Here is a 20,743-nt window from a genome sequence, read left to right as displayed (position 1 = left end):
AGATGCGACTGAGGCTATATTTTCTATAAACTCAGAACTTTATTGACATCGTTCTTGCTCCCTCAGTCTGAGCCCACGAGCTACATTTGATGGGTATCTCTGATTACCTGTCCGGTCCGATACTCCCCGCTGTCTTGTTAGTGCTGTGCTCTCTCTGATTCGCTGAAATGCCACGTAGCCGCGGATCAATACGCTCTTTTCTGGAGAAATCTTATATAATAGAAAAGCCAGACTGAGTCTCATGGGAAGTCTCAAAAACAAGAGGTGTGTGTTTTTCAACCATTAACAGCGGATCATAAACTCAATCAGGAAGACAACACCTTCTAGAAGCAACTTCTTGATTACCCGAGGAGCAATGAAAAAACACAACATGTAAGAAGGGGAGCTTAATGTCAAGGAATGAGAGGAGGGAAGGATGGGGGGGGTCCTTTAATTGTCGCACAGCTGGTTAATTGTCACACAGCTGGTTAAAATCAATTTGCACAGTCGACTCAAAATTGATTTGGCATTTACAGAGCATGACAACGCATGAGAAGAAGAGCGCAGTTAAAGAGACTGATTAGAATTCAAGGAGGAAAGAAGAAGGATAACTGAGTGTGGGGGGGTAAAGGAAAGAGTGGAGTGCCTCAGGACACGGCGTGCAGATGTGAGAGACAGGGACCAGGAATCAAAGAATGATGGGAAAATATATTAATATGTTAAAGAGCCCATATTCTGCCCTTTTTGGGGTTCGTATATTTAATCTATGTTCCTACTTTTGTACGTTCACAATAGCTGAAGTCTGAAAAAAGTGTCTGTTTTCATGTACTTGCTCCTCCTTGCTCCCTCTACGTCTGAGTCCGTCAGCTACACTCTGTTGAGCCCACACTGTCTGCTCTGATTGGTCTGCCGAGCCGCTCTGTCGTTATTGGTCAGTCGCTCAGCACGGTTCTCGGAAATGTCCCGCCTCTTTTACCATATTGGGAATGCAGCCACTGGCTCCGTCCGAGGGGAGCATGAACATTAGCACCTTAGCACTACTGTGCTACCGCAGGCTACGGCATATCGTGGGCGTGCTACAGAAGTTAACGGGCGTGCAACATGAGCTGCAGGGCTTGCCACAACGAGCCAATGGGCTTAGATCAGTGATCTCACACTGACAATGACGTCGGACTGACACATTTTTATCGAGGGGGCCTAGAACCGAGCGTTACATGCAGCTAATGCTACAGCTAACAGGAGGACGTAGGAGAAGCTGCGTTTCCGCGGACTTTGAATTTTTGCACATAGATGTGCCTAAACATGCACAGGACACTTGGAAAACACACTAAAGAGCATATAAAACCAGAAAAAGCAGAATATGGGACCTTTAAGAGGAATCAAATTCTCTGAAGAAAGTGGACTGAATGCCCTCCAGGCCTGAAAGAGAGGAGCGCAGTGTAGACCTGCTCCATTTGAAAAGCGTCCATGAGATCACTTTTGTCACGATTCAGTTTCTGTAAATGCTCAAAACAGGCCTGTTGGTAACGTCTTCTATCAGTAACCTGATCGAAGTTGATCAGATTCAGAATGCCAAACCCAGGAAACATAAAGACATTCTGATAAATGTTAGTTTACTGTCAGCTGCTTCTCTACCATGTGCAGATTTTAATCATGGTAACTTTAGTTTCAGAAGTAGGATTTAAGTTTGCGTTAGAGTATATTTTTTGTGTTGTTAGAAATAAGTATTAATTTATGAGAAGTACTTGATTTGACATGGACACCTTTATGGTGAATAATGGATTTATTTGGGCAGGTGTTTTGTGTTACGGGTGGAGCCGAGTTAATTAATTTGGGTGCGATGCACAGGTGGTGAGAAAAAAGGTAGATGGTTTTTTGTTTGTGGACTGCGGTGGAGGTATAGGAGCCACGCAGCAAATGTTTTTTGATCGTGACCTGAGTTTTGATATATTCATTTTGGATCTGTTCTGGAAACAAGTGGAATTACGAATAAAATAAGAAATCGAGTGATTTTTATATGACACACAAGAAGAAATTGCCACTACACCATGTAACCCCTCACATCAGCGTCATGCAGCGGCCCGTACACACAGAATGATTTATATGGAGGGCAGATTGAAGGAGTGGGAGCTTCGTTAGATTTCATATAAGGAGCTTACTCCTCTATTCCTTGCTGCCTGTTGGCCCCCTTAGTAAAGTTTTGGTTTCCACACAGCATGCATCGTCTGTCCAACTGCAGGCACCCCTCATTACACCACCGGCTCCCCTCTTCTCATTATTTGAAGCAGAAAACTTGTGACTGCTGCACTTTTCTGACAGTGCTGAAAGTTCAGATTTTTGTTTTTTTCAAATAGGAGCAAAAAAAAGTGCAAAAATGAAACCGCACTGTTAAGCAAGAATCTACACCAGATGGTTCCCTGGAACGTCCAGCTTGAGATGCTCCTGATTTTCATTTCCGGCTTGCTGATGTTGATACAAATAAATAAAACCTGTGAACTCTTCTCTGTTTACCGTGCTTCAATGTGGGCTGACAGCATGTTGTGCTACATTAAATGTTCAAATCAGAACATCGGGGGTTTGCTCTCGTTTATATAATAAATTTGCATCCACTTTTTGTGCTTCCTTTCTGCAGCATCCGCACAACGATGCAACAAGAGTGGGAAAGCACACAGACAGGGAGACAGAAACAAGTCGCTGCTTCACCTAAAGAAAATCTTCTCCTGATTCAAATGTTTAAATTAAATAAAAGGCCACACAACAAAGGTGGACACCAGGTGTTGATAACATTGAGGATCATGCAACATGTGTTGTGCCCACTCAACCACGTTTTATTAGGATGCCTTACATTTGGTTACTTAAGATTTGTGATGCTACTTGAGAAAGAAGCATTAAACAGTTTTACATAACATTAAACGTGTCCAGGCTCAAGTTGAGTTGAAAGTCTTGAAGCTAGACTAACACACCTCGATCATGCTGCTGGGAATCGATGCACTCTTGCATATACACCGGAGACATTCACGGTTTTCTCCAGAGATCCCACATTGGGCTTTGACACTGAAGTCTTGCAGCATAAATGGACAGAAGAAAGCCAGGAAAATATCTAAACGAGGGTCTCAACCACAATGTTTTCACTGTTGGAAACACATCTGGTTTGCTGCTGCCAACTTGTTTGTCAGTTGATGACAGTATTTGATGTAATCAGTAAAACATAATTTTTTTAAATCTATATTGTGGTATCTATCTATTTTTTTTGTACATTCTTAATTTTTCTTTTTTGTATTTAAATTGTACTGTGTTCACTTTTTGTTCGCAATCTTTGCTGCTGTAACACTGTAAATGTCCCCGTTGTGGGATAAATAAAGGATTATCTTATCTTATAAGGCCCAATAGTAATAGCTGAAAGAGTATATTTCCACCTACTGTAGCAGAGTCTGACATGTTCTGTCTACAAATAAAGTGCTTACTGTTTACTGAGACCAGAACAGTAGTCCATGTCTACATCTTAAACGAGCTGTAACTGTGGTTCATTAACTGTGCATGTAAACTATGACTGTCTCAAGTTCTCTTGAAGAGTCTGGCATTTCTTAAGAGATCTAAATACAAGATTAGACTAGTAAACAGATCATGATCAGAATGAAACTGGAAATGCAAACAAGTTGGAAAAATAATGGAAATGCTTTTTTTTTTTGCTCGATTAGCATGAAAACAATGAAACATGTAAACAAAAACTGACATTAACATTCAGCAGGTTTCACACTGACTGAAATCCACTGGAGAGTAGAAAGAAAGAAGAAGAACGTCTTTGTCTTCCATCTTGATTTTTTTTTCCTCCATTAATTTGTGACTGGTCTGTTTCCGAGATAAGCGTATGCTCTCTGGTAATGATGTGTCATTAGGACCCCGCTGCTCCCCGTCATTACCCACTGTTAGGGTGTCCTTCAGTCAAGCACTTAACCCCAATATGCTCCATCCTGCTATTGGCTGATAGGACCTTGCTCATGCCGGGCAGTTCCCAGGTGTGATTCAGTGTAACCGAGGGTAACCTGCTGAGAAGAAGCAGTCAACTCAGAGAAGCGAGCCTGGAAAAAAAAATGAAGGTTAAGGAAGTAAGAGCTGCAATAGCTGCAGGCAGAGGGGACGGGGAGCGCAGCACTGAGATGTGTTCTGGATTTAAAATCAGAGGAGGAGGAGTGGAGGTACTCCCATGAGGGGGTCTATGAGGTGCTTCATGAATGCTAACTTTGTCTCTAGGACACAATTTATACCTGTACATTTGCATCTAAACAAGAGGAGGGGGGGGGGGGATGTGTTCATATGTGTATGTTGGGAGGCAGAATAAGACCTTACAAATAAACAGATCACCTTGTTAAACCAATTAGCTCTCGCACCCCTGCAGTGAAATGAAAAGAGAAAACAACTCCATCTCAACTTTAGCCGACTTCAAAGGTCAGGACTCCCTCTTATCTTTGCTTTTTGAAGTGGTGGAGTCAATTAATTGTGCTGGCCTAATTTTAGACAGAGCCTAGGCAAAGTCTAAAAAGAACAAAGGATAAAATGCACTCAACAGCAAGTTCAACTAAAGTTTTTTATGCAGAGGAGGCACAAAACATGTGCGAAAGAAAAAAAGGAATAAAATGTACCAGTCTGACTTGGAAGTTTTTACAGTAATATGAATCTTTCAGAGTCGATGTCCAGTAGGTGTTAAAACTTCAGCATCAGTCTCCCAGACCAAATCAAAGCTGTCCCTTCAGCCTCCCCTCCTCCCCCAACCTCCGAGCCTCCCTTAGTCTTCCACATTCATTTCCACGACTGGTCAAAGATGACTCAGTACTTATTTCTTTAAAGTATTTTATACCAAATAACATATTTTCTTCACTTTGGAAAGTTTGTTGGTTCTCCATAAATTTTGTGTCTCTGAGTGGGCGGGGCCGGTTTTCTTCCTCTACGTGGTGGCAAGTCAAACATGTGAAACATAAACAAACTGAAGGAAGCTCCGTGTCGTGTCGTATGAACACAGAGCTCAGAACAATAAGCCCAGAGAGAGTTTGACTTCACTCTTTTTTTCATGATAAATAAAATAATGTATCCATTCATCAAAAGCTTCACCAACCACACAGGAAGAAATGCACCGCTGAGTCCAGTTCTGCTCACAGCTTACCTCGACAAGTTCAAGCCCAGTAGTAAATAAAAAATACAACAGCATGATGAAGTCTGTGACGTGAAATAGATAGAAACAATAAATCAAGAAGCAGCAGAGACACCAGGCAGCAAAGCAAACACTGCAACATTATTTTAGATATGAAGTCACCCGACTGTGAAGGAGCTTCAATTCGGTTTTTGAGGTTTTAAAAAAAATCTATTTAAAGAAACAAAAGACGTGGACAAAAGCATGTGTGAGCTGATCACAGAGGGGAGGGAAACATCAACAGAGGGTCACTGCAGCAGGATTACAGGACCACAACAGACGTGTGGGGTGTAAACGGGAATTGGATTAGACTGGCGCACAAAGCCGTTTCAAAACTGAAGAATTCAATGTTAAAGATTACAAATAAAAACAAAATCCTGACACTAACATGGACAGACAGAAACATTGAGTCTATTTCTGACGTTACTACTACAACTACTTCCTCTTATTCTTACTGAAATCATACTTTAAAGTGAGCTCTGAATAATGAAAAACTGCCCTAGGTAGGTCTGTCGCCATGACAACCATGGCTGAGACTACCAACGTGTGCCCTTTCCCCCTACTATTATTATCATGCCCGCCAAATGACCTGGATATGGTTGAGGCGGTGCACAGATTGCTGTTCTGCTGAGTTATTACACCGGTCCATCTAGTGACGTCCGTATGGAAACAAATTCTGACTACAATTAACCTGAGGCGGCGTCTGCATCGCAGCAGGGTTGATGTTAGGAACTGAATAACTGTCAGTGTCAGTCACACACCGGATGATGATCAGTGTCACTAAATCTTCTTCAGACATCAAGTCTCTTTTTTCCCCAACAACACAAAGTCCCTTCTCCAAAAAAGCTGAAAATCAAGTCTCATCTTATTTCAAATGTGTTAAAGCAACTTCAGTTACCTATTTCCATTTACAAGATTAAGGCGAAACCATCAAACTGAATTCAAATGTACAAAATGGTCCGATCGAGGTATTTACAGGCAAGGTTTATGATTCTTCCAAGTAACACAAACTAAAACCAGAGGTCGACATTCTGGGCCAGTGGCTTGTCACGATCCCTGACAAGCTCGCTCTGCCCAGGGACAGTCAAAAAACAAAAGAAAAACAATCGGGTGTAAAAGTGAGTTATCGCCCCCTCGGTTGGCGGGTTTTTGTTGTTTTTATTCTCTATGACCTTCTCCCTCGGCTCCTCCGCTGGTTTAATTTAAATGTTTATTTTAGTTTGGCTATGCCACAAACTGGTGGTTTTAAAAAACCTTTTTACCATAATGCACAAGCAGTGCCTGAGTGTATAATGTGAGTGTTTCTAAAATAAAACACTGACACAACATCAGTGTCACAGGAAAATAGTGTGAAACAGTGAATATGAGCTGAGGTTGCTCGGATATGGCAGAAATCATAATATGATGATTTTGATTGATATTGAAATCACGATTATTAAATACGATTACGCATTGATTTTACAATATCTGCCTCACATGCAGTTAATATGCAAAAATATAACAACCAACACGTTGAAACATTTACCAAACATGACAAAACCTGCGGACAAAACAAGCGCTACTGGGCAAGCACAGTCATCGTTTCATCTCGATTATCTTGTTTCCATGATCGCCCCAAAGCCAAGATTGTGTTTTTGTGTTACTGTTTATATTTCTTAGGCAGTATTCAACTTGGACCGTATAATGAGCTGTCCCAGAGTCTTTTAATACCGCATCCAGGCCAGCGGGTCATTATAATGTTATCAAGTTGAGCCCTGTAAATTCATTTTAACACGAATACGTTTCAAAGTTTTAAATGATGAAGCTTCAAATAACTAAAAAAAAAACAATCACTTGAGCTCTTTGGAGGAGTTGTCACGATATTTAACGGGACTTTTTGAAGCATTTCCGGGTCCGATGAAACAGAAATGATAAATGTTATGAAGCTGTTATAAAGTTTCTCTTTGATTTGAAATATTAAGATGTTTGTTCAGCGCGTTCCCTTGATGTTTTTAAAGTGGTGAACTGCCAGAAAGACTAGAGAAAAAGATGCTGATGATTTGCTTTCATTTGAAATATTTCAGCATGTCTAAGGCTTTTGAAGTTATTAAATGGATCTTAATGGAAATGCTGCCAATTAAATTTACATTAAATATCTTCCCTTTTTCTCAACTGGGAATAAAAGAAGACTTAGTTTTTACTCTTTTTTTGTTTTTGTCTTCACTGTGTCGACTTCTGCAGATAAAGAATATGTGGGAGGAGTTATCATGGGCTTAGATTTTAATTTCATTATGTCAACAGCGCTGAGGCTCGAGCTGCTTGCTCTTCACAAACTCTTTGAAGAGGAGTGAATGTGACGAGCTTTGCTTTCTGTAAAATTCAGTACAGCAAAGAAAACAATGTGGTGCCCTGATGAAGTGATAGCTACAGATAAATACAACATTAACTAAGCAGAAAAACGAAAAAGTAGATATATAATACGTGCTGTTGGACCGTACCTTGACCTCCACAAAGTCTGGCTGGCCCAAAGCGATGAGCTCGGAGTACGCCTGCATCTCCTCCACGTTCCAGGCTTTGACCAGCGTCAGTCTGTACACCGTCCTCTGCCTCTGCAGAGACACAAAGGGATGGGGTTTGAAGAAAAAGGTTTCAAAGTCAGGACATTAAAATGACACTGCTGGAGTATAATTTGTTACACATTTAAAGTATTTTAGTTCCTCTTTTTGGAAGTCCTAAATAAACACTTTGATTGAAAAATTAAATCCAAATTCAGACTCTCAAAATTTCAGTATTTGTTTCAAATCATGGCCGCTGCAGTTTGTCATTAGTCACACCTGTCCTCATCAGGCATCACAGCGTGTCTCACAGATGTCCTGTCAACCTCCTTCTGCATCTCTGATTAGAACAGATCTGTGAGGTGAAGGTCTGCATGTTTTCTATCGCTCACACAACTGTGGTAAACACACCTGCATCTGTTCAGGATTCGTCGAGCTGAACTGAATGATGAGGATCAGGGGATGGTATCAACCGTCAAACACATTTTTAACTACTTAAAACCCTTTGTTTGATTAGAGCACATTAATAAAATGTTCCATATAACATCTGGAAACTACACGATTTTATTGTCAGAGAAAGAATACTGTGTAGTGCACAAAGAATATAAAGAGCAGTGAGCGCCTTCAGGTAGGGCTGCGTGAGCAAACTTTGTGAGGTCATTAAAATGAAAGGAATAAATAAAAATGCAACCATTCACATGCACACTATTCCTCTGAGTCTTGTTTAAATTGTTTGAATTTGATTTGTTTTGTGAGGCTTTGCTTGGGGATGTAGAAACTCACTTTGCATTTTGTTCAACAGTCGAGGGGAAGAGCTTCATTAAAGGTCCACACAGGCTTTTTACTGAGCGATCACATTTGAATGTGGGCCTCTTCTGAGTTGTTTGTGCTATAAATGTTGACATTAGGCCGGACTATATTTGGCATATAACGAATATAGAGTATGGGATTGAGTTCAAATAAAGAAAACCTGATCTGGCCATCAGTGTATCTTTCATTTTGAAGCGTTCCTCACTGTTCTGTGTTCCAGATCCAGCCTATTGTTGTTGCCTCTAAAGCAGAAGGAGAGGATTACTGAGACCGTGCTGGACAGGAACAAAGACATGTGAGGCGGTGAGCGAAGGTGAGAGGAGAGGAGAAACAGATACGACTAAGAAACAGGTAAATGACAATGGGAGAAGTCTCCCTCACTATCTCACTGGAAGGTTATCTATAACACGAGGTCCTTTCAGCCCAGCGGGGAAGGGGATAATTGGCCGGAAGAAGTAGGAAGGTGAGGTATTTCAAGCTGGCTTTACTCCAAATCTGACACTGAGGCACAACTCTATCCATCCCTGAGCACACTGACAGCGAGGCCAGGTGGAGGAGACGAGGAAGGCTGTCAGCCTGAGAACACAGAGGAGGGATAAGAGCTCGGGAAGGATGGAGATAGAGCCCACCATGAAATGTAGACTTAGGAATCCAGAGCTGAGGCAGGGACACAGGGGGAGACGGGGAGTTTATTTTTAGAAACTTGAGAGTTGCAGACAGAAAATGTAAAATTACACCAAGGTGCACATGTGCAAAAACACCAGCGCACTTAAAACACTCCAAATCAAATCAAACCAGCTGACAATAATAAATAACAACACGAGCTTTTATGGAATAAATGTCTGATAAAATTCATACATATTTAATGACTCAACATCGGTTTTGGACAATCTGTAATATAATAAAAAACATTAAAATCACATAGAATAAGAAGTAAAAACTCCATGCCTGAATATGTCGGGGGGGAAAACATCTACTGCAAATGAATAAACAAACACTTTGTACCTTCTTCCATTTTATCTTCATTTATCAACAATAACCCAACACTCAAATCAATAACTGTGCACTACTCTGAAATACAGAAACAGAATGACCAAGTTTTTAACAATAACATTTTGTTTTTCTGTTTCCATGAGCTACAGACGACTGACAGCTCAAAGGCAAAATACTGAAATAATTACTCTTCAAACACACTAACAACAGGAAAATAATATTCATGCCAGATATTTCTAGGGTTGTCACGATACCAGAATTTTAAACTAAGACACGGTCTTAATAAAAATCCAATATTGATACCTGACTCGAAACCATGGCAACTGAATTTAAGTCCCAGGCACACAATGTTGGGTCATATCCTGTTTTATGCAAAACAACTTACAGTGTTTCCCCTCGGTTTACAGCTTCAGCAGACGGACGCCGACACAAACACTTGAAGGAATCTTGGTGTTCATGCGTAACTTTTAATGACAGCTGTCCTGTTCTATCGGAAAGGTATCCTTAAATGACTTTCTTTTTTTTTTTTTTTTTTATAACTTGACCTTCAAGGGGGGGCGGGGAGGGTCGTTGGGGGGGGTCGGGCCGCCCCCCTAATATAGTGGTAGGGGAAACACTGAACTTGCAGGCAAACTTCTGCACAGTGTCTAAACTACACAAAAACTCTGCAATGTTTCTGTACTGAAATGTTTTGTGCACTTTAGACAGCGCCCCCCTCTGGTGGCTAGTGGCAGCTTTGAGTTTAAAATATGAAGATCTGTAATTATTATTATTTTTTTTTACAGTGTTGGTACATTTTAACCCCATAGATCATTTACATAATGGAGATTGTTTTAAACACTGTATAATGGAAAAGTATCTGCTGAACATTTTGACAACTTAACATCTACAGAAGTCCAGTGTGGAGAAAAGAAAGTGCTCAATGCTTCTTTCTGACTGAAACCTGTGCTGACGTGTTCATAAAGCAGATTTAAGACGAGCTGTCATTCCAAGTGTGTCCATCGTGTGACATGGACAAGACAGTGCACAACAGATGGTAACTGGACTGCATTCATACAACACTATTCAAGTGTACTCTCCAACCAAAGGGCTTTACAGTACTGCCACTTCCACCCTCACACACACACATTCACACACTGATCGCAGACGCTGCTGTGCAAAGCGGCAGGCTGCAGGATCTTTGAAATCACACACCCATGGGGTTTTTGGGTCATTCGTTTTTTTTTTCTATAATGCAGAATGCAGCAGTCGGGGATCAACTGCCAATCTTCTGATTAGGGGGAAAAACCGGCTGTACCTTCGAGCCCCGTGTATCCCCAGAGATCATTCATACAGAGTTCAAGAGTAATTCTGTAGATTGATGGCTCCTCCTGACTGCCAGACTGTGATGCAGCGTTCAAAATAATGAGATTCTAGGGAGTGTGCAGTGAATGTGCCAGTGGGCCAAAATGTCAATCTGTGGTCCATCTGGACTACTGTAATGGCAACATGCACATAATTACCAGCAGCATACATCAGATATGCTCGATGCCTATTACCATCAGTTGTTTGAATGTAGGTTTAACATAAATGATCCGATAGTGAACAGAATGCTGAACAGCATGCGGTGCAGCCTCTCTGCGTCTATTCAGGCTGGATGAGGATGAGTGCAACAGGAGAGGATCTATGATTATTGAATGTCATGAAGACGGACACAGACTTTACACAGTGGCGAGACAAAATGAGCAACTTGACTTCACAATGCTTGAATATATATACCCCCCTGCCCCCCCTGCAGTGACCTCACACTGACATTTACTTATCAGCCTGGGGTGAATATGGTGATGTAGAAGCAATCAGAGCGCAGTGATCCATGATCTCGAGCTATGCAGTGAACAACATCTCCAGCGGGGTGCTAATGAAAGTGTCCATTGTCTGCTAAAGCATTAAACAAGAGGAAGTGGACCAATAACAGACAGGTGTAACAGAAGGTCCCTGTGAGAGACTTCACAGCTCACAACTTTCTGATGGTTGTTTCATAGGAAGCCCCTCCATTTCCTCCCGTCGGCTTTAAGGAAGCACTAACAGATAGAAATAGATTCACACGAGAGCTCTTGTGGCTTGATGCAGCAAGGCTGTGATAATAATCGTCCCCTGCTCAGGAATGTCGGGGAAAAAAAATATGTGCAAGGTTATTGGATCCATTTTTTTTTTTAAACTGCTACAGGGGTGAGGCTTAATAGAAATGTACACATCTGGATGTTTTCATTTACACAGGACGCCAGTGGATAATCAACTCTGATAAAGCAATGCTGCTGAAGTCCCAGGAGTCAATCATGAGATCTCTATCTCCTCTTTGATAAAGTGATGAAGGTGTGAGGGGCTTCTTTGAGTTTATTGGCATCTTGTTGCCATCCTAAAGAATTTGGTCAATGTGGAGGACTCCACCAATAAGAGCTTTCTGAGGCCTCAGTCGGGCTACAGGTTTCAGCTGTGTGATAACTTTTGGACTACAATTATCGATCCACACCACATGTAAACATGACTTTGAATCAAAGTAGAAGAGCACTTTCAAATCCTTCACGGTAAAGATGATGTTTTTATATTTTCATGCAGAATGTTAAAGCAGAATAATCTCATTTGTAAATATTGCTCTTGTAAGCAGGCACAATTTCTTGAATTTCTTTTCATGAAAATCTCGTCCTGTTTTTATGGCCTTCATTCTGCATGGTGTTTTTCATTTGTGAAACTGTACAGTAATCATTCTCGTTTATTAATAGAGGTAGATTTCAATGAACAGACACATTCTCACTTCTCTCCTTACACTGTAGTACAGTTCAACATTTTGTTCAAGCTCAGACAAACGACACAAAACAAACAAAACCAGCTCTGCCCACCTTCTCCCCCAGCGCCCGGAGGCTGTCCAGGAAGCGAGGCCAGAAGTCTTTGAACAGTGGACGGTCGATCTTCTTCAGGCTGTCTTTAGTGCTCGCATCCACGCTGACATACAGCTGAGTGACCGGCACCAGAGTCCTGAGAACGACAGAAAACATGGAGAGAAATGTAAGAGTGATCGAGTTCAAGAGAGAGGAAGAGAGTCTGATGAGAGAGTTAGAACAGAACAAGGAACCTATCGATCTTTATTTATAAATAAATTCATAACAAATGTGTGAACTCAAGACATGTGAGCACAAACAAGCCTTACTCATTGTTATGTTAACTACAAAGACTAAACATGAATCCATCAGGAGCACTAAGCAACATTTAGCCGCCAGAAAAAACGTCCTTTAGGAGGCAGAAACCTGGACCAGAACCAGACTCATGATGAACATCTGATGGGACTGTGTTAGGGATGAGAGGGGATAGAAGGAGATCCAGAAAGAGTATTTTAAAAAATATTTCTAAATGAAAATAGGTGAGAAATGTTCCCCTCCCTTAATGTCATCAAACATTTATACTATTAGATTCACATTATTGAATTACTGTCAGCTTTCTGAAGCCGATCGTTGAACTATTTCAGTCTGAGACGAGGCAGAAACACTCGGGCAGAAAATGGATCTGGGCGTATCTCCACTCTTTATACCTTTCCTCTCCCACCATGATTTAAAGTAGATACATAAATACACACACAGTAAAGCAAACACGTTATGTAGTTGTGCTAAATGTAACAAATCCAAGGCATGGGCAGATGGAGGGAAAATGAAGGGGGTGGGGGGTGGAGAAGAAGGAAGCTGTGAAAAACTAGGAGTGCTTCTCATCAATATTAAATTAGGAAAGACATTAACTTATTTGCAAGTAGTTGCCCTCTGGCACAATCTGTAAGAGCAGGGGAACGAACCAGAATAATAAACAGAACCAGACGAGTTGGAATAAGTGCATCACTGAAACAAAGAGTGTATAACCCTCTCATGTGTCTTTAAATGGATGGAAGCAATAACGTAAACACAGAGAGGCAGAAATAACTGATATTCTGACGAAGCCATTAGACTACTTCTGCCTGTTTCTGTTGACTCTCTGTAGAGGAAGTTCACAGACCAGGGACTGAAAAAAACCGCAACAGCTCATCACTGACTCTGACCAGGTGATTCTGGCAGACAGGGGGAGAAAAAATAAGTCTGACACCTGCTGTCCTCGCCTCTCAAACCTGCAGGATGATAATTGAAGACAGACTGTGACAGGCTGGTTTGCTGACACACTCGCTATGTCAGACTCAAGTGTCCTGATGACGGGCTGCAAAGCTGCTGGACAGAGTGGCAGCTCCAGATTCGAGGTCAAAGGACATGTAGAGCGACAGAAACCGAGATAAACATCTGGACAGAAACTTTCTCACATAGTGCCAGTTCAAGTTTGGAATATTAACGTCCCAGTTATACCTCGTCTGCAATGTGTAACGGGGCACCACCTGATCGCTAGGCTGTCTACGCCCCTACTGTTTTATTCAGGCAGGTCAAATGTACAGAGCCTCTATTAACTAGGATCACTTTGACCTGGATGAGACTGGCCTTCCTGATGGAAGGATCCATTGCATTACCAGACACTGATCAAACTATGACTTACAATGCAGATGCTCAAGCCCCCACAATTATCAGAATATCATATCATCATAGAGCTTACAACAGGTCATTCAAATGTTCTCCTTCAGATGTCTTATGGACGCCGTTCCTCCTTTACAGCACAGTAAATATTTGAAGGAAGAATTTTTTTCCCTGAGACGATTTTAACTTTGAAAAAAGAATGTTCTTGACATCTACTTGTGGGCATGTTTTGTCAAACCTTACTGGTGTATTTAATGAAGTGCTCAGCAGCTGCCAAACTGATTCAGAGAACGGGAAAAGCAATCTCAGAAGACGAGCGTGACTGGAATTGCGCGCGGAAATTGGTGCACCTGTGCTCGTCCAAATTGATGTAACGCAGAGTGAGAATCCCCTGATTTTCGGTCAGCCACATACTAGAAAATTGCTGTTTTGTCGCAAACAAACGGCTCTGTTTTCATAATTTCTGTACAGAAATATATTTCACAAGAGCACTCCAAATGTCGGGAAGTCAGAGATAATTTTTTTGTCTATGTGGAAGTGAACTGGTAGAATAAAATAACAACTTTTGAAAATAAACTTTAGGTGTTAGAAAAGTTTTCTACAACCAAAAGAGATAAATATATAAAAAAGAAGCAAAAACAAACCCGTCTGTAAACTAACAACATGCATAAAACAAGAGACAGGTTTGTTCAGTGCATGACAGCGTCGACCCTGAAAACACTTTTGACAAGTTCCTCTAACACCTCACACTGTAGTACTGTGCACTACAGTACATGGGATGAAAGAGTGTTTTCTTTCTTTTATCTCTTTACACAAATATGTCAGAGAGGTGGATTCAGCTACAGCTGACAGAGTGCCGAGTAGAAGCTGCAGTGCCTGGAAGAACGTCAATCAGTCAGTCAGTCCAGGGTTTTCTCCTCAGACACAACACTTTGACATTCCATGTAGCAAAGGAAGGTGTATGTGAGTTTGAGTGTGAAACTAAACAATCGTGTGCACATAAAGCAACCTGAGGTCATAGTGTCTTTCATTAATGTTTCATTGAGTTACTGTAAATGCATCAGGTAAGGGAAATACCTGTGTTTGTAAGAACTGGTTCAATGAACTCAAAGAATGGGTTACCTGAACTCTCAGCTCATATACGCTTTGATTTTTAATCCAATATTACATCACAGCAGGTCACAGCAGACCAGGCAGGGAAGTTAACTTGAAGACAGCTGAAGTAAGAGGATGCAGCATCACTGGAGCTGGGGCAGAAGTAGCTCCATCAGTGGGGACTTGGGTCACTGGTTCATGTCCCAGTACAGACCAATAATGGAATTGGATTGGTTGCTACAAAAGGGGCCAGTTATCCTCCTGGGCATGGCCGCTGTAGCCCTTGATCAAGGCACCAAAGCACCAAACTGCACAGGGCGCCCGTCTCTGTGCAGCCGCCACACTCTGACGTCTCTCCATCACTGCATGTCCATCCTGTTTGTGTTTGTGTGAGTAATGTGAGCCTGTGTGTGCAGCATGTCTCTCAATAACAGAGGGAAACGTTGAAAAGTCACTGGGGGATCAATACAGTTTGTAAAATGGCATCTTTTTCTTTAACTTTGTGGAAAACGCTTCATTTCATGATCACTTTGGTTCACTAGATGTTTGTTTGTCGACAGCAGCAGGTGGTCCGAGAGTCACAGCATGTTTCAGAACTAAATTAAACCAACACTGGTCCTTAATGCCCTCTACAGTTCTTGTAGAGGTTTAGACAAGCCCGCCTCCGTAACGTCTGAAACCATCCAGAAATGAGGCAATATTTGATCATTTATTGCTGATTTTGTATCTTTTAATGACGACAAACAACTCTGTTCGACATCACTTATTGCTTCCTCCTCGTTAAAAGAGGACACAGCTCTTGTGATTGTGCCGACTGAAACCTTTTGATTCTTTGTAAACAATATTACAATGACACACTCATGCTCCCTGCTTTCTAATTTATTCCACAAGACTTCAAAGACAACAGCTTGCTGAGGCAGGAAATACAAATATACAACAAAAACATGGAGTAATAAGCCAAAACAGATTGGCTGGATATTTTGGGAGCAGCAAGAAGTAAATAGCAACAAACCTGCAGGCTGTGTGTGTGTGTGTGTGTGTGTGTTTGTTTTGCCCTTACCTGATTTCCTGTGGGAACTGTGCGTTGGTGACCAGGAAACTGGAGATGTTGTGGGAGTGGAGGAGGCGGATGAAGGTGTTGATTTCAGGATACATGATTGGCTCACCCACCAGGGAGAGGGCGCAGTGCTTGACTTTCAAACCCTCCTCATACCGCTCAGGCTTCACCCCTGGGACACCTGGAGGGACAGAGAGGTGTTGATTTAATCAATGTCTCCCATACATGAGAGGACGGGGGGCTCACATGTCGATGCATACATGTCAACACTGCAAAGACCAGAGGAGGTCAAAGTCAGTAATTACACAAAACCAGAGGAGAGGAGAGAGGAGAGGAGAGAGGATGAGAGGAGAGGAGAGAGGGTGAGAGGAGAGGAGAGGAGAGAGGGTGAGAGGAGAGGAGAGAGGATGAGAGGAGAGGAGAGAGGAGAGAGGGTGAGAGGAGAGGAGAGAGGAGAGAAGAGGAGAGAGGATGAGAGGAGAGGAGAGAGGAGAGGATGAGAGGAGAGGGTGAGAGGAGAGAGGATGAGAGGAGAGGAGAGAGGGTGAGAGGAGAGGAGAGAGGGTGAGAGGAGAGGAGAGAGGGTGAGAGAAGAGGAGAGGAGAGAAGATGAGAGGAGAGGAGAGGGTGAGAGGAGAGGAGAGGAGAGAGAGAGCAGAGGAGAGAGGGTGAGAGGAGAGGAGAGAGGGTGAGAGAAGAGGAGAGAAGAGGAGAGAGGGTGAGAGGAGAGGTGAGAAGAGGAGAGGGGAGGGGAGGAGAGGAGAGGAGAGAGAGAGCAGAGGAGAGAGGGTGAGAGGAGAGGAGAGAAGAGGAGAGAGGGTGAGAGGAGAGGTGAGAAGAGGAGAGGGGAGGGGAGGAGAGAGGGTGAGAGAAGGAGAGGAGAGGAAAGGAGAGAGAGAGCAGAGGAGAGAGGGTGAGAGGAGGAGAGGAGAGAGGGTGAGAGAAGAGGAGAGGAGAGGAAAGGAGAGAGGTTGAGAGGAGAGGAGAGGAGAGGGGAGGGGAGGGTGAGAGAAGAGGAGAGAGAAGAGAGGAGAGGAGAGAGGGTGAGAGAAGAGGAGAGGAGAGAGGGTGAGAGAAGAGGAGAGGAGAGGAGAGAGGGTGAGAGGAGAGAGAAGAGAAGAGGAGAGGAGAGAGGGTGAGAGGAGAGAAGAGGAGAGGAGAGAGGGTGAGAGAAGAGGAGAGAGAAGAGGAGAGGAGAGGAGAGGAGAGAGGGTGAGAGAAGAGGAGAGGAGAGGAGAGAGGGTGAGAGGAGAGGAGAGGAGAGGAGAGGAGGGGAGAGGAGGGGAATCAGCTCAGGAGTCGGGCACAGAGCCCAGTCTCTCTTCCACTCGCTCTCTCTCTTTTTTCCCCCCTTGGACTAAATCTCTGTGAATCCACAGGGTCTGTAAAGATATGCTCAGTTTAGGGAGAAAATAAGGAGGAAATGTTGTAAAAGATTTATTGGATGTTGCTATAAAACTTTAAGATGACTAAATCAAATATAAGGCAACAACTAATTCAGATTAAAAGTTTAACTGGAGCATTAAACACAGGACAAATCTCTGCCATCGGCACCAAACGTCGCTGTTAATCGGCTTGATTACCTCACCTGATGAAATGACTTTAATGAGAAATAAAGTCTCAATTTCCATTAGTTATAGTTAATGACTATCCCACTGAGGACACATTTAGATCTCGGACATTGGCTGTCTAATTTAGCGAGAGGGTTAAGTTACCCAGCAGACACATGGCACTGGGACGGACTGGGAGATATGGTGCAAGTGTTTATTTGAATATGCAGATATCACCATCTGTGATTTGAAGGTGTATCTTTGTGGATTTGTCAGTCGGGGATTTGAAGGTAAGGGAACTTAAAAGTAGCAGCATCATGTAAGCCTGCATCCTGCTGACAGACTAAAGTATTAAACGCTGAACGACAAGCCAAGACTGTGATGGAGGCAGCAAGTAAACAAATAGAAAAAGCTTGGGGGGAGGGGAAGTTTCATACACTGTCATGGGGATTTAATGTAATACTGCTATAGCTCCAGCAGATGCCATTTAATTTAAGAGTACGTGCAGTGAATGTTGAGCAGAGCAAATGTTGGACTGCTGCCTTCAGATGCCGTTTAAAACTTTCTATGAACCATCGATACATTAGCAACATTTTCCAACTCAAGCGATGGATACTGTGTTACCTTCCAAGGACACGTTACATCTCTCACAGCGACTGCAAACACAGCAGACGACCAAAATGTCCCCGAGGAGAAATACCACTTAACTCCGTTCCTAACTACGGTCTGAGGAGGACGCTGCCCGTGTGTTAAGTCAAGTGTGTGAAACCTCATTAAAAGGCGCACATATCGTAGGGTGTAAGTAACGGAGAGCTGACATCCTCTCCTCCCTCTGAGATCCTCTGAGATGGATGGACCGTCTCTGTCTGAAGAGGATCTCTCAGAGTGTCATCTCGGACACGGAGCTCTAATCCAAGCTTGTAACGATGGATGCTGAATTATAAGACTCAGAATTGATTCAAGGGAATACAAGTATTATCAAAGACCTTCCATGTCCTCTGGGACGTCCCATCATTATCTCGGCCTCGACAAACTTCAAGAGTCATAGGAAAAGGTTTCTAAAGCATTCACCATCGAGGCTGTTTTAGCCTTCTGTACAGATCACAGTGGGAAGCTCAAATGTTGTCATGTAGTAAGTCTCTTTACCAAGTTTAAAATAAGTAAGTTTAAAGTCTTTATATTTGATTTTTCACACTTAAATATAATATAAATCAAGTATATCCTCTGAAAATAACTCTGAGTCATGACTGTCTACAATGGGTGTAACACCCGAGTCCCACTGTCTGTGATGTTTTCAGAGTTTTCAGAGTCCTATCTTCACTTTGTTTACATCGCCCGGACGGCCGGCTGACTCCTCCCCTCGTGTATAAAAGTTGTTTAATTGAGGGACTAGAGAAAAGAAGAATAACATACTGTACTCACTGCTTAACTGTGTTTCTAGATCACGCTCATTTCAGGTAAATTTACATGCAGTGTGAAGATACGAGCATAATAAAGATCGCTAGCATTAGCATGCTAACACAACAATGCAGCGCGAGTTGTTTTGGTTTCATGCTGGGGCTCAAGGGCGACATCTGCTGGATCAAAGAATCGCATATAAAGCCTTTAAAGGGTAATGGTTAGACAACAGCTACCGTTAGCATTGACCCACTGCTTAGCTTACATTGCATTTTGACAGTCGTACAAAACAAGGAGGGAAAAGTTTACTTTCCGAGCTAATGCTAATCTTATCTAGTTAACGTTAGCAATGAAAGCCTTTCCTATAGTATAATGTAATCAGTGTTACTAAGTAACATGTTACTGTAATGCCACTTGTAACTAATTAGTTACTTTGCAGAAATTAATTGCATTATCAAGTGTGATTCAAACGGGGAACAAACTGAACACTCCTCGTTTGGTGGATTCTGAATGCACTCTCTGTTCAAATTAAACGAGGACATACTGAAGGTAAATGTGCAGAGTAGAAATACAGTATGCATGACTGAGCTGAGTTCTGTTTCAAAAATTTAAAATCCTGCGCTGTTGTGGCTAAAAGAATCACAGAACATGATATTTTATTCATGCAGTGACTTAGCAGCAACAATAAGAACATTACCAATTTACTTCTTGATATGTAAATGTGGAGTCAGATCAGATCTCATGGGGATTTTAGAAAACTGCATTAACTCATGCAGGACAATCATAACCCCTTAAAGTGCCACGTGAACAAGAACTTTATCATCTGACAAAAGCATCCCCTTCATTTGATTGACCCTGAGCTTGATTCCTCTTTCTGTTCCTTCAGTCTCCACAAAGTCACTTATAAGAGAAGGAGGGCTAAAAACAAACCGTATAGTTCATAACCATGTATTCACACATAAAAGATGACTGATGATTTGTCATTAAAAACTGCTTGAAGATGTTTAAACTTCTTTTCTCTGAGAGCTTTCAGGCAGGAGATCATCCAAGAAGTGAGACCAGAAAGGGACCTGTTGAATCACACAGTGGATTTAAAGACGCATTGTCTGGCTGCTTCATCGTGCCAGACATTATAAATGTGTCACTGTCAACTGTAAATGGAGTTGAAGGCTGCCTGATGTGATTTAACAGTGGGACTGGAAAGAGAATTATGGATGACAATGTGGGCCTGCACTTTGCTCTATTATGTTTCGAATTAGAATTGCAAAGTTTGGCTTTGTTGAAGCATCTGAAAATGAAATAGTCTTTATTTTCTGCACTAAATATCACAACTATAATCCCTTTTTGTAACAAGCGTACATTGTTTTACCCTTTAGTAAGTGAACAAAGAAGCAGCTTAGTGTCAACACAAGCTTATGTGTGCTTTTGTTCCATTTTAATCACATCAGGAAATGACATTTCCATGATGACATGCATTAAAATACATCATGAATGACTGCTCTGAGAAGGATATTAGCTATAAAGCAGCCGTTTGAAGAGGATATGTCTCCAAAGCTTTTAGCATTTGGCATCTCTATCATTTCCTGAGTGTTATTGCTTCTCTGTTTTATAATGGGAACAGCAGTAGC

The 20,743-nt window shown here is 42.1% G+C and overlaps 1 protein-coding gene across 1 annotated transcript in view; it reads right to left on the bottom strand.

The window, feature by feature from the left end:
- Positions 1-20,743, bottom strand: part of tyw1 (tRNA-yW synthesizing protein 1 homolog (S. cerevisiae)) — a 58,181-nt gene that overhangs the window by 15,525 nt on the left and 21,913 nt on the right. Inside the window, exons 12-14 of the mRNA XM_061047143.1 lie at positions 16,171-16,348; positions 12,378-12,513; positions 7,642-7,752 (exon numbers count right to left, since the gene is read on the bottom strand). Of these exons, the coding sequence (XP_060903126.1) occupies positions 7,642-7,752; positions 12,378-12,513; positions 16,171-16,348 (425 nt within the window). The remainder of the gene's footprint in view (positions 1-7,641; positions 7,753-12,377; positions 12,514-16,170; positions 16,349-20,743) is intronic.

Source organism: Labrus mixtus, chromosome 9 (genome assembly GCF_963584025.1).
Source record: "Labrus mixtus chromosome 9, fLabMix1.1, whole genome shotgun sequence".
In the NCBI taxonomy this organism is placed as follows: Eukaryota; Metazoa; Chordata; class Actinopteri; order Labriformes; family Labridae; genus Labrus; species Labrus mixtus.
This window is presented reverse-complemented; position numbering and strand designations above follow the sequence as displayed.